The 12,567-nt window shown below is 42.6% G+C and overlaps 1 protein-coding gene across 6 annotated transcripts in view; it reads right to left on the minus strand.

The window, feature by feature from the left end:
* Positions 1-12,567, minus strand: part of PHF3 (PHD finger protein 3) — a 348,354-nt gene that overhangs the window by 97,992 nt on the left and 237,795 nt on the right. For all 6 annotated transcript variants that reach the window (XM_029595668.1, XM_029595666.1, XM_029595667.1 and 3 more), the window contains 3 exons: positions 1,616-1,769; positions 1,369-1,525; positions 1,107-1,223 (listed from right to left, as the gene is read on the minus strand). In XM_029595668.1, the coding sequence (XP_029451528.1) occupies positions 1,107-1,223; positions 1,369-1,525; positions 1,616-1,769 (428 nt within the window). The remainder of the gene's footprint in view (positions 1-1,106; positions 1,224-1,368; positions 1,526-1,615; positions 1,770-12,567) is intronic.

The raw sequence follows: 12,567 nt of genomic DNA on the forward strand, positions 1-12,567 counted from the left end.
GTTTTCTTCTTTGTTTTGGATTTCTTTGGTTAGAATACTCTAACGCTGAGCAAGCGTGTATAGAGTCCCGAACTGCTATGGAGACGGAAAATACTGAAGAGCATGGCATCTTGCAGGGGTATATGTACTAGGGCTGACGTCAGACTGAAATCTGATCAGTCTCCAACTGCTATCAGGAGTACACTATACCCATTGGTCCTGAGTCCATCTGCTACACGCTAAGAAAGAATAATTTAACTCTATCATGCACTTTTCTTGAAAAAAGTACAAAATACCTTTTCTATTTCTAGGTATGCAACATGTTTTCTTTTTGATTTTAAAAATATTCAAACAATTAACTCCCTAGTGATGACTGGCTAATAGTGCTTTAAATTATTCTACAGTGGTAAAATATTCACATTTAAAATATATAGCATTCTCCCTGCCTCAAAGTCAAAAGTTTTATGATGTTAAATTATAGTGCTAAATACCCAAAAAAGAAGAAATAGCTTTTCAACTACAAGTTATTTTAGCCACAATTCTGTGATTGGTACATGCCAAGGGAATGCTTGTTCCTTCCTCAAATTCATTCCAAGCTCCTGTTCAACCTGTCAGGGATTTGTCTCCTACTGAGCTTCACAGATAGTCTTGACAAGTGGTTAGAAAAATTGGATATTTGGTACCCAGATTCTTTGCATCATGATTGAAAGTCTCATACATCACAAAGACTTGTGACTCTCCAAATGGCACAGAAAACCAAAGACATTTACCAGAAGTATGAATCATCATTCAAGTTTGTCATCAGAGCAATGTATGATGAGAAGAAATTATGAATGCAAAATTATACCCATGCATTTCTATTTTTCTAATCAATAAACCTTCACATAGAAAGTTTCTGTTCCATACGTGTTGTACAGATTTCTACAACTATTTTGTCTTTCCTGCTTCAATAACACAATGCTTACATTTCTATAAAACCCAACAGTATAAGCAATTTCTTTCCCAAATCTTACTTTGTGATATTCTCCTCTGCTATAAAGCTACCACTTTGCAAAATGGAAAATGTATTTACTTAAAGGTACGGCAAAGTAATGTATAGTAAGTTTTGTAAAGGTAACAAATCTTACATGTCTGTTCTCTCTCTGTCTCCAAGCTGCTAGTTCTCTAGAAGCCAGCTCCTCTGGACTCATTCTTATTAGATGATCAGGGGTAATTTCTCCTTTCAGCACTCTTTTATATAACACCTGGAAAAATAGACAAAGTGTGTAAATAAAATGCCAGCTGATCAGATACTGCAGTAATAAACAAAAAATACACTGAAATCCTAGTACTTTCAAAGTGACAGGACAATTTTAAGCAAAACAGTGCTAGAGAAATTGAAAGGCATACATTATTTTTGGGATCTTTCAGATTGAACATCAAACTTCGGTATTTGTTCTTATATTTTGAATCTGTATCCCGATAAAAAGAGAATAGTTCTCTCTCAATCTTTGCTGCCACTTTTGCTGCTCTCTCCTCTGGAATCTTTGAGGTAGATGCTGAAAGTCTAAACAAAAGAAAGTAGCATTAATTTCAAAAGTAAGGTGTCACAAAAAAAACAAACTTAAAAAGATTACTACATTTGGGATACCTCTACCTTTTCAGAAGGATTTCTTTTAGGGAGTGTCTGACACTTTGCCTAATCTGATCAACAGAAGGTTTCGGAGTAGATGGAGCTGATGCATGTACATTACTAGCTGGTCCCTTTTTTTCAGGCTTCTTTTTCTTGATTTCTTGTTTATCACCGATGCCTAAAATTAATAAAATACCAAAAGAAAAATCATTAAAACTGTTAAAATAAGAGCTCTGCTATGATTTGAATTAAATGCTTTACTCAATTTTTAACTTTACAATGATTTAAACAAGCTAAAAAGAAGTATATCTGATTAAAGGCAAGTATATCTAGATATGTTGCTTACGCATCATATCTAGATATACTTGTTTAAAAAAGGATTGGATAAGTTCTTGGAGGAGAAGTCCATTACCTGCTATTAAGTTCACTTAGAGAATAGCCACTGCCATTAGCTATGGTTACATGGAATATACTTAGTTTTTGGGTACTTGCTAGGTTCTTATGGCCTGGATTGGCCACTGTTGGAAACAGGATGCTGGGCTTGATGGACCCTTGGTCTGACCCAGTATGGCATTTTCTTATGTTCTTAAGTCTGTCCGTTGTTTATTTCAAAAGGTATGAGATATCTCCAGTTTGCAAAAGGCAAACAATTCAATTCTACAATCTACAATATATTTCATTAAATCATTAATAATAAAATGTGTTTTTACTAGACTTTCAAAATACAACTGTGGTATTGGTGGGATGATTACTACATTACTTTTTTTTGTAACTTAAGTCATTCAATTGACAGTGAAATTGCCTGTTTGCAACTCTTGCTCACTAATGACAGCAGCTTGAAGTCACACATGGGTAAGAAACACATTGAGTATCAGAATATCTACAGCTCTTTCTAGAAGTTTATCCATACATGTGGTAGGAATCCTATGAATTGCTGGACTAAATGCCTGTTAGTTTAACAATTACAAAAATATGTGAAAGAAAACAATTACTGGTAATTTAACTGCACTATTAAAAAAAAGACAAGACTCAATGGAACTAGCTAGTTTAATAGCTAACTTCAAATAATAAGGGAAAGGTACAAATAATTCTGATGGGTTTAAAAAAAACAAAAACACAACACTGTTTTCATTACAGGAAAACTGCTTACCTTTAATAGTTCTCCACAGATAGCAGGACAAATCAGCTAACAAAAGGGTATCATCATCCAAAGTTGCCAAGACTGAAAAACTCTCTCAGAGCTCAGAAAAACTGAGGTGGTCTTTCTGGGCATGGGTGGGTGTTCCTAGGCAGCTGCTGTCGCACCAATCTCCCTCAGTCCTTGGAGCAAGCTAACGTTCAACCGGTATTCCCTCTAAATTTTTTTTTGTGCAAGGTTTTAGAAGCTGAGTTCAAATTTGTACGCCACAGGCCAATAAAAGGCATATATTGGGATTGCTTATGCACACATTTTGCTATGTGCATGGGGGTTCACAACCTGTGTGCGCATGCACACCCACAAGAGAACAGTGCCTACAACTCTAACAGGGAGGTGGGTGTGCTTGTATAGCCGATTTGTCCTGCTGTCTTCAAAGAACACCTATTGCTTTGAGTGGACAAACAGGACATTTAACAGTCTTACAAGTGAGGGCTCTCAAGCTGAGAGATGCATGTATTTGTTATGCTTTTCTATCGCAGAACGTGCAACCTGTGTTTTGTAGAAGCTAGAGAGAGAGTTTAAGGAATTAAATACACTTTTAGAATTGCCTGTCCAAAACTGCTGTCTTGAAAAGAAGTGTTCTCTAGGCAGTAATGATCTATAAAAATATGACTACAATTCCAGGTGGCAGCTTTGTAGATATCTTCTATGGAAACAGAGATGTGCTAAAGAAGCTGCAGTAGCCTGTACATGATGGGCTATCACCTTACATTGAGGCTGCTATCCTGAATGAGTTTAACAATAAGAAATGCACTTAGAAACTGATGTGGAAAGAATACTTTTTGTAACTGAATACCCTTGTTTAATTGGGTTGAAGGAGAATAGTTGTGACTTGGATGTAGTGGCTCAGACATGATACATGAAAACCCACAACTAGGATATTGTGATTCTAGGTTACAACCTATTCAGGAAGAATAAGGTACTAAGAAAGGTTGGTGGTGTGGCGCTATGTGTTTGTGTGTGCATATATATATATATATAAATAATTTATTATTTAAAATATTTATACTCCACCTATAGTAATACTATCATGCTAAGCAGATAAAAAGTATTAAAGTAACAGAATGCAGGGCTTATGAGGTAAGAGGCAAAACTGGATTAATCTGAAAACAGAGAATGAACATTCATCTATATTGGTGCGATACAGAGACCTCCTTCATAGGTAGAAATAGAAATGTGCTGGAGGATATTCACAAAGTTGCTATGAATGGGAAGTTGCTATTGCAAGGTGATTTCTATCAGCTGGGTGTGTAATGGAGAATTCCAGCTGTGGTGTCCTCTAGCAGCAAAGAGATCCTGGATTCTCTGCAGGGAGAACGGTTTTGTCAATTGGTAACAGAACCCACACGGTACGGAGTAATACTGGACCTGGAGCGTACCGAAGGGCAGTGTTTTATATAGTGGATGATAACCTGGGGTCTAGTGATCACCTGAAGGTGTGGTTTAGTATTAGAGCACACATAGTGATTATTTATTCTAAAGTGAGGGTCCTAGACTTCAGGGAAAACTTTGTTAAAATTGAGTGGTATCTCAAAGAATCAGACAGATGGAAAGTCTAGGGGAAAGTAGAAGAGCAATGGGAAAAAATAAAAGGAGATATTTAAGCGCAACTAACTTTTTTGGTAAAAAAAATAAAGTAATTAAAATGACCAAACAGACCATTTGGGTTTTCTAAGAAAAAAATGAAAAGGGGAAAAAAAAGATTAGCATTCATAAATTACAAGAGATTGCAGCAAAAGCAAAATAGGCAACAATAACCGTAAAAGCTAAGAGAAGCTGGGAAAGCAGTCATAACAGCAAAGATGCAAATGGAAGAAAAAATAGGAATATAATAAAATGGGGGAAGGGGACAATACTATTTTCTTTTTTTAGATATGATAGAATAAGAGAAATGCAAAAGTGGCACTGTGGGACTCGGAGGTAAAGGTAAGTAATATGTTGCGGCTGATGAGGAAAAAGTGGACTTACATAAATATTTCTGTTCAGTATTCACTGAGGAAGTACGAGGAGTAGGACCACAGAAAACAGACACATAATTTAGAAGTCACGTAAACTTTAAATGATTTTCAGACAAGTATGTTTGTGACGAGCTAGCTGAAACGGCCTTAAGCCAGCCTGAGGACTACTGTACCTGCACTTTATTCTATTTGCTGCTGCCTTCTGCTCTCCCTTCCTGCAGAGGTTGCCAGCTGACTCAGCCCCCGATGCTAACGCGACCCCTTTAGAAGGCAGGCCTGTAGGCAGCCAATGTCAAAGGGCCATGCTTAAGGGCCTGTTCCTTAGGTCATCGTTTTGTGCACCTGAAATATTGTTTACAGTGATCCTCTTTTCATTTAAGAGGTTCTTTCTTTTATTTCTTTTACTTTTTAGACATTATGATGTCAAACATTCCTGTTATAGTAGGTCAATAATGCTATGGTCAATTCCTGAGATTTGATAACTCCAAAAAGGTTTTTAGGCCTTCTACTTATCATATCGCTCATGCTCTACTTCCTTGAAATCTAGACATGAAAAGTCTTTTGGTCTTTCCTGAGGGCTTTTTAAATGTTTGCTCCCTAGTTTCTAAACATGCATTAGTGTTTGATTTAATTTCTGCATTTAATTTACAGCTAACGGCTGGAGAATGATGTTTTGCCTTTATTCCTCTGAAGAACATAAGAAATTGCTATACTGGGTCAGACCAAGGGTCCATCAAGCCTGTTTCCAACAGAGGCCAATCCAGGCTACAAATACTTAGCAAGTACCCAAACACTAAACAGATCCCATGCTACTGATGCCAGTAATAGCAGTGGCTATTCCTTAAGTCAACTTGATTAATAGCAGGTAATGGACTTCTCCTCCAAGAACTTATCCAAACCTTTTTTTAAACACAGTTACACTAACTGCACTAACCACATCCTCTGGCAACAAATTCCAGAGTTTAATTGTGCATTGAGTGAAAAAGAACTCTCTCAGATTAGTTTTAAATGTGCCACAAAGGATGATGACAAACTTACTCTTTCTATCAAAGATAGATTTCTTAGGAATCATGGACAAAGAATTCTTTAAAGATGAGTCAAACAGCTAGGAGGCTCCTCTACCATTTCGGAAACCCAGACCTTCGCTTCCTAACAATAAAGATCAAGCTCTCATGACTTGCTTTGTTACAGAAGACTTTAAAGAGTAATCCAGAGACAAAACACTTTGTAACCTTCATGCAAGACAAGTTTTCCAATGTTCATGCAGATCCAGCTCCACCTTTGGAAAAGGATGAAGAGTGTTAGTACCTACCTACATTTGGGGTGTATCACACTCAGAAACCAGGTCAGATTCGAATCATATATGACTCCAGTGTTCACTTCCAAGGTGTCTCCACTTAATGTAATCCTCTCTCTGGGCCTGATATGATCAACAGCCTATTTGGGGTCAATTCGCTTCAGGAAAGAGCCCATTGCCATAAGAGCTGACATTCAGCAGATGTTCTATAGTTTTCTCATACACCCAGAGTGCAAAAACTGCCTAAGATTCCTGTGGTATTGTGACGACATTAAGAAAGACACTGGAGCACAGAATGCAAGTCCACATCTTTAGTAATAGCTCACTGCCTGCAGTAGCCACCTATGGGCTCATAAGGACAGTCCAAGAAGAAGAAAAATAGTATGGCACATATGTCAGACATTTTGTAGAAAGAGACTATTATTTAGACAATGGATTGAAGTCCTTATCCACCGAGAAGGAAGCCACTGACTTGGTTAAGAACACCACAAGCAATGCTAGCAGAGGCCAACATGAGACTCCACAAAATAGCCTTCAACATTGCTGAAGTGATGACAGCATTTCCTTCAGAGGACCACGCAAAAGATCTAAAGAATTTAGACCCAAGAGTAGACACACCTCAGCACAGTCTCAGCTTAAGTTGAGATCTAAAGAGATGCCTTTACTTTCCAAGTCTCAACACAAGAGAAGTCATACACTCATCAAGATGTCTTATTCACACAGTCCACGTTCTCTATGATCCATTGGAGTTTGAGTCTCCAGTCACTATCCAAGGCAGATCTCTGCTAAGAGGACTTTCATTAGCTACAGATGAGTGGGATGCCACATTTTCTACAGAGCTGAGACAAGAAAGGGAAAATTTGAAGGATTCCCCTAAATACTCGAGCAGTTCCACATTCCACATGCTGCCTGCTGCAAAGAGCTTCGCACCTTTTCAGACACATCTGTAAAATCAATAGCCTCAGTGGCTTACTTCAAACTAACAGATGCAGAAGGAACACTTCAAGTGGGCTTCATCTTCAGCAAGGCCAAGGTGGCACCACAACCAAATCACAGTATTCCATACCTAGAGTTGTGTATAGCAGAATTAGCAGTAGTGGTGGCAGAGCTTATAACAAGCAAAATGGACATTTCAGTAGATACAGTCAACTTCCTCACTGACAGTTTTTTTTCAAAATTTTACTAGAGAGGATCATTTGGCTATAAAATCTATTCTTTCTAATCCTTCTATTATTGTGAAACTGGCAAAGGGGGAGAGATTGTCCTTATGGATGTCTCAAAGTATATGTCGGAAGTCAATTGGGTTGTTTTCCTTTTATAAGCCTTTAATAGAGGACCCCACTGACAGTCTCGGACAACAGATTTCGGAACTAGTCTGTCAAGCTACTTTTGCTCATTTTATCACATCACAGGAAGCTGTTTTCCCCATCGAATCTTTTCCATGTATGCCCATTTTTTTTTTTACATGCTTCCTAAGATTCATAAATCCATGACTAACCCTCTGGGTCATCCAATTGTCTCTGGTATTGGCTCCCTTTTAGAGCCCTATCCCGTTCTGTTGACATTTTTTTTTTAAAAACCTCTGGTCCCCCTGGCCAAATCCTTTCTACGGGATTCTACCCATTTCATTTCTTTAATTGATGCACTTGCTCCTATTACTTCTCGGATACTGCTTGTAACTTTGGACACTGAATCTCTGTATACGAATATTCCACAGATAGAAGCAGTGTCCATTGTTCAGTCTGCACTAACATCTTGTTCAGAGATTCCTCCTCCTCTCACTGCTCTTTTAGTTGCTTTTACATGTATTGCTTTCACTCAAAACTTATCTTCCTTCAAATGATACAATATATCAACAAATCAAGGGCAGTGCTATGGGGTTCACTATGGCCCCCGATATCGCGTGCCTATATGTTTCGTTATCCTTCCTCTTTTTGGCAGTTTATTGTCACTTGGTTAAATTACATTTATGACACCTTTTTGATCTGGTCAGGCACCGAAGTTCAATTTTACATATTTCTAGATTGGTTAAACTCATGTAATGAGCATCTTCATTTTTCCGCTACTATTCACCTACATACAATCTAATTTTTGTCCCTGCAAGTTTCATTCCATGATGGACAATTTTCTACGGCCCATGTCGAGGGACCATGAAGCTTAACTACATTGGTACGCTGACACATTTGCCTGACATACAATAAAAATTGGAGAAATTACTTACCTGATAATTTCGTTTTCCTTAGTGTAGACAGATGGACTCAGGACCAGTGGGTTATGTGCTCTTCTGCTAGCAGATGGGAAACTGAGTCAGATTTCAAAGCTGACGTCACCCTAGATATACCCCTGCAGTGACCTCAGCTCCTCAGTATCCTCCTTGAAAAGCCATTGTGGATATATATATCTGCATAAACAACTTGGTTAAACTTCTTAAACTTGATTAAACAGATTCAACTTATTTCAAAACCGGAGACTGCCAGTGCACACAACTAAGTTAACGCCGACACCAGACTAACTGTGGGTGTCTTGAACTAGGGGTACACAACGGCTTACCCCTATTTGTTTAGTGTCGAGGTTCGCTTTCCAAGATCTTCTCTCTCTGGGGCAGCCGCGGATGGGATGCTGAGTCCATCTGTCTACACGAAGGAAAACTAAATTATCAGGTAAGTAATTTCTCCATTTCCTAGCATGTAGCCAGATGGACTCAGGACTAGAGGGATGTACAAAAGCTACTCCCAGACAGGGCGGGAGGCTGCCCACTTAGTACTGCCCTTCTGAAGGCTGCGTCCTCTCGGGCCTGAACATCCAGGCGGTAGAACCTGGTGAAGGTGTGTAGGGAGGATCATGTCGCCGCCTGACAGATCTCGGCGGGCGATAGCAGCTTGGTTTCTGCCCAACATACTGCTTGGGCCCTAATAGAATGAGCCTTAACCTGCAATGGCAAGGGCTTCCTGCCTCTATGTAGGCTGCCTTGATTACTTCCTTGATCCAGCAGGCTATCGTTGCCAGCGAGGCCGCTTCTTGTTTCTTCCCACTGTGAAGAACGAACAAGCGATCCGTTTTGTGCACCAGTTCATGTTTTCCAGGTATCGCACCAGGATTCTGACGACATTTAGATGGCGAAGAAGGTGTGAGTTCATCCGGAGATGGCAGGGAGATGGCTTGGTCCAGATGAAACTCTGAAACCACTTTCAGTAGGAAAGAGGGGTCGGTGCGTAGCTGTATGGTTCCAGGAGTGAGCCTAAGGAACGGTTCCCGGCAGGATAGTGCCTATAGTTCGAAGATGCGACGAGCTGAGCATACTGCCACCAGGAATACCTTCTTCAATGTTAAGAGGCATAGTGACAGACTGCGCGCTGGTCTGAAGGAAGCCCCCGCTAGGAAGTCTAATAACGACTGAGGCGCGCTCGGAGCAGGGTGTCAATCACAGGCTTCGAGTAACTGCGCTTGTTCAGGCGATTCCTCTCAAGAGTCAGACCGTAAGAGAGAATAGAGATGGATCTTCGTGAAGAATTGGGCCCTGCTGGAGAAGGTCCCTGTGTGGAGGTAGGAACAGAGGGCTCCCCGCAAGGAGTCTTTGCATGTCTGCATACCATGGGCATCTTGGCCAATCCGGGGCTACTAGTAGAACTAGTCCCCTGTGGTGTTCAACCTTACGGATGACCTTGCCCAGTAGTGGCCATGGGGGGAAGGTGTACACAGTAAGACTTCCTCTGGTCAGGTCTGGATGAGGGTGTTGATCCCTTGGGAGTGTGGTTCTTTTTTGCGGCTGAATATCCTGGGGACTTGGGCACTGAGATAGGTGGCCAGTAGGTCCATGGCTGGTAGGCCCCAACGATTCACTATCAGTTGGAAGGCTGTGGTTGACAGTGTCCATTCCCCCGGGTCCAGGCTCTCTCTGCTGAGACGTTGTCTTTTCCTGCGATGTGGGAGGCCGAGATCCCTTATAGGTTTATCTCTGCCCATGCCATGAGAGGATCTATCTCCAGAGACACCTGCTAGCTCCTGGTTCCTCCCTGGCGGTTGATGTAGGCCACCGTTGTGGCATTTTCCAACATTACTTGAATAGCTTTGCCCCAGAGTCTGTGCTGAATCGTAGGCACGCTAGTCTGACTGCTCGCGTTTCCAGGCGGTTTTATGTTCCATCCCTTTTCCTTGCTCCATTGTCCCTGGGCCGTCAGGAACTGACAGTGGGCTCCCCACCCCCACAGCCTCGCATCCGTGCTGAGCAAGATCTAGTTCGTGGAGATAGGTTTACTCCTCTGCTTAGGTGGTCTTCCTGAAGCTGAGAATGTACCTCTGCTGGTAGTTGGAGGCGAATTGAGTAGTTCTGGGACAGTGGGTTCCAGCGTGACAGTAAGGAGTGCTGGAGCAGTCGCATGTGGGCCCTTACTCACGGGACAACCTCCAGGGTTGATGCCATGAGGCCAAGGACTTGAAGATAGTCCCATACCTTGGGGCGTGCATTGGCCAGCAATTATCGTAATTGTGCTATCAGCTTCCTTCTCCTCGGGGGAGGGGGGAGGGAAGACTGTTCTGTTTGGTATCAAAATGGGCCTCCAGGTACTCTAGAGACAGAGGGCTGCAGACTGCTCTTGCCCGTGCTCACGACCCAACCAAGATCCTGCAGTAGGTTCTTGACTCTTGATTCTGCTGGTTACGTGCTGGCTCTCTGATCAGCCAGACATCCAGGTAAGAATGTACCAAGATCCCTTCCTTCGTGTTGCCACCACCACCACCATAATTTTGGAGAATGTTCTGGGGGCAGTTGCTAGGCCAAAGGGTAGCGCTTGGAACTGGTAATCGTGACCCAATAATCGCAAAGTGTAGAAAACGCTGGTGATCTTGATGGACTGGAATGTGAAGTTAGGCTTCGGAGAGGTCAGGGAGGTCAGGAACTCTCCTGGTTGTACTGCCATTATTACGGAGCGAAGAGTCTCCATGCGGAAGTGTAGTATCCGCAGATGACAGTTGACGTTCTTCAGGTCCAAGATGGGTCGGAAGGATCCTTCCTTCTTGGGAACGATAAAATAGATGGAATAGCGCCTCATATTTTGTTGGAACGTAGGAACCGGAGTTATTGCCTTCAGACTGAGTAGTCTTGTCAGAGTGCCTTCCACTGCCAGTCTCTTGGTATGGGAATGGCAGGGTGACATCATAAATTTGTCCCAAGGGATGCTGCGAAACTCCAGAGAGTAACCTTTTCTAATAATGTTTAGTATCCATTTGTTCGATGTGATCTCGACCCATCTTTGGTAGAAGAGGGCAAGTCAACCCCTATTTCCTCTTTCTGTGGATGGGTCAGCCCATTCTCATTGGGGAGCACGGCTGGAGCCTGCCCCGGGCCTATTCCTCTCTTGGTCTATCGGTTCCGAAAGGGCTGGGATCTTCCGGAGGGACGAGGTGCCTGGAACTGTGAATTCCTGTAGCATCTGAAGCGTTGTGAGCCTCTGCCCCTGGATCTTCTGGGGGAGGGGCGCTGGGATCTTTTACCCCTGTCTTCCGATAGCCGAGGCACTGGAGATTCGCCCCACTTGCTGGCTAACTTCTCCAATTCTCTTCTGAATAAGAGAGATCCTTTAAAGTGAATCTCACAAGAATGCCCTTCAGAGTTCGCGTTAGCAGACCAATTCCGCAGCCATAACTGTCTTCTGGCTGCCACCACTGAGGCTACTCCTCTGGCTGAGGTATGCACAAGGTCTGAGCTTGCGTTCGTCAGGAAGGCTGCTGCAGGTACCATCGTTTCACCGGTATACTTTCCGCAGTTATTTGCCTCTCTCGAGAGGAGCAAGCACTAACGTGCCACCAGTGTGCAGCAGGAAGCAATCTGCAGTGTCAATGCTGTTGTGTTGAAGGCCTGCTTAAGGATGGATTTCAATCGTCTATCCTGAGTGTCCTTCAATGCAGCCCCTCCCTCAACAGGAATGGTTGTTCGCTTTGAGACAGCACTGACCATGGCGTCCACTTTCGGAAAGTGCAGGCCTTCCTTGGCCGCTGGTTCCAGAGGGTATAAGGCTTCCAAGGCCTGACCTCCTTTAAAGCTGGCCTCCAGGGCATCCCACTCCAGGTCAATCAGTTCCTGGATGGCTTCCATCATTGGGAAGTAGCATTACGCTTTACGAAGGGACACCAAGATGGGGTTCTTCTTTGGTTCCACCATAGGGTCCGTGCCTGGAATACCCAGAGTCTTCAGAATCTGGGAAACAAGGGCTGGTAATTCATTGCTGTGGAAGAAGTGAACCATGGTTCAGTATGGTTCCAGACCTAGAGGGATTTCTCCTTCTTCCAGGGCGCCTCCATCATCATCTGAGGTACCCGGGTACCTGTCAGGGAGACTCTTAGTTAGGAGAGGCATATCTTGGAGCATTCGAGAAGGGCCGGGAGGATTTTGTGCTTCTGGCAGGGGTTCAGCCTGGTTTGCAGCCGGGGCCGATTGTGCCTGAATGAAGGCTTGCAGCCTTGGAAAAATTCTAATCATGAGTAGGTCCCTGGGTCCATGTTAATCCCAGGGCAAGTCGGAGTAGGG

This window comes from Rhinatrema bivittatum, chromosome 3 (genome assembly GCF_901001135.1).
Source record: "Rhinatrema bivittatum chromosome 3, aRhiBiv1.1, whole genome shotgun sequence".
Taxonomy (NCBI): domain Eukaryota; kingdom Metazoa; phylum Chordata; class Amphibia; order Gymnophiona; family Rhinatrematidae; genus Rhinatrema; species Rhinatrema bivittatum.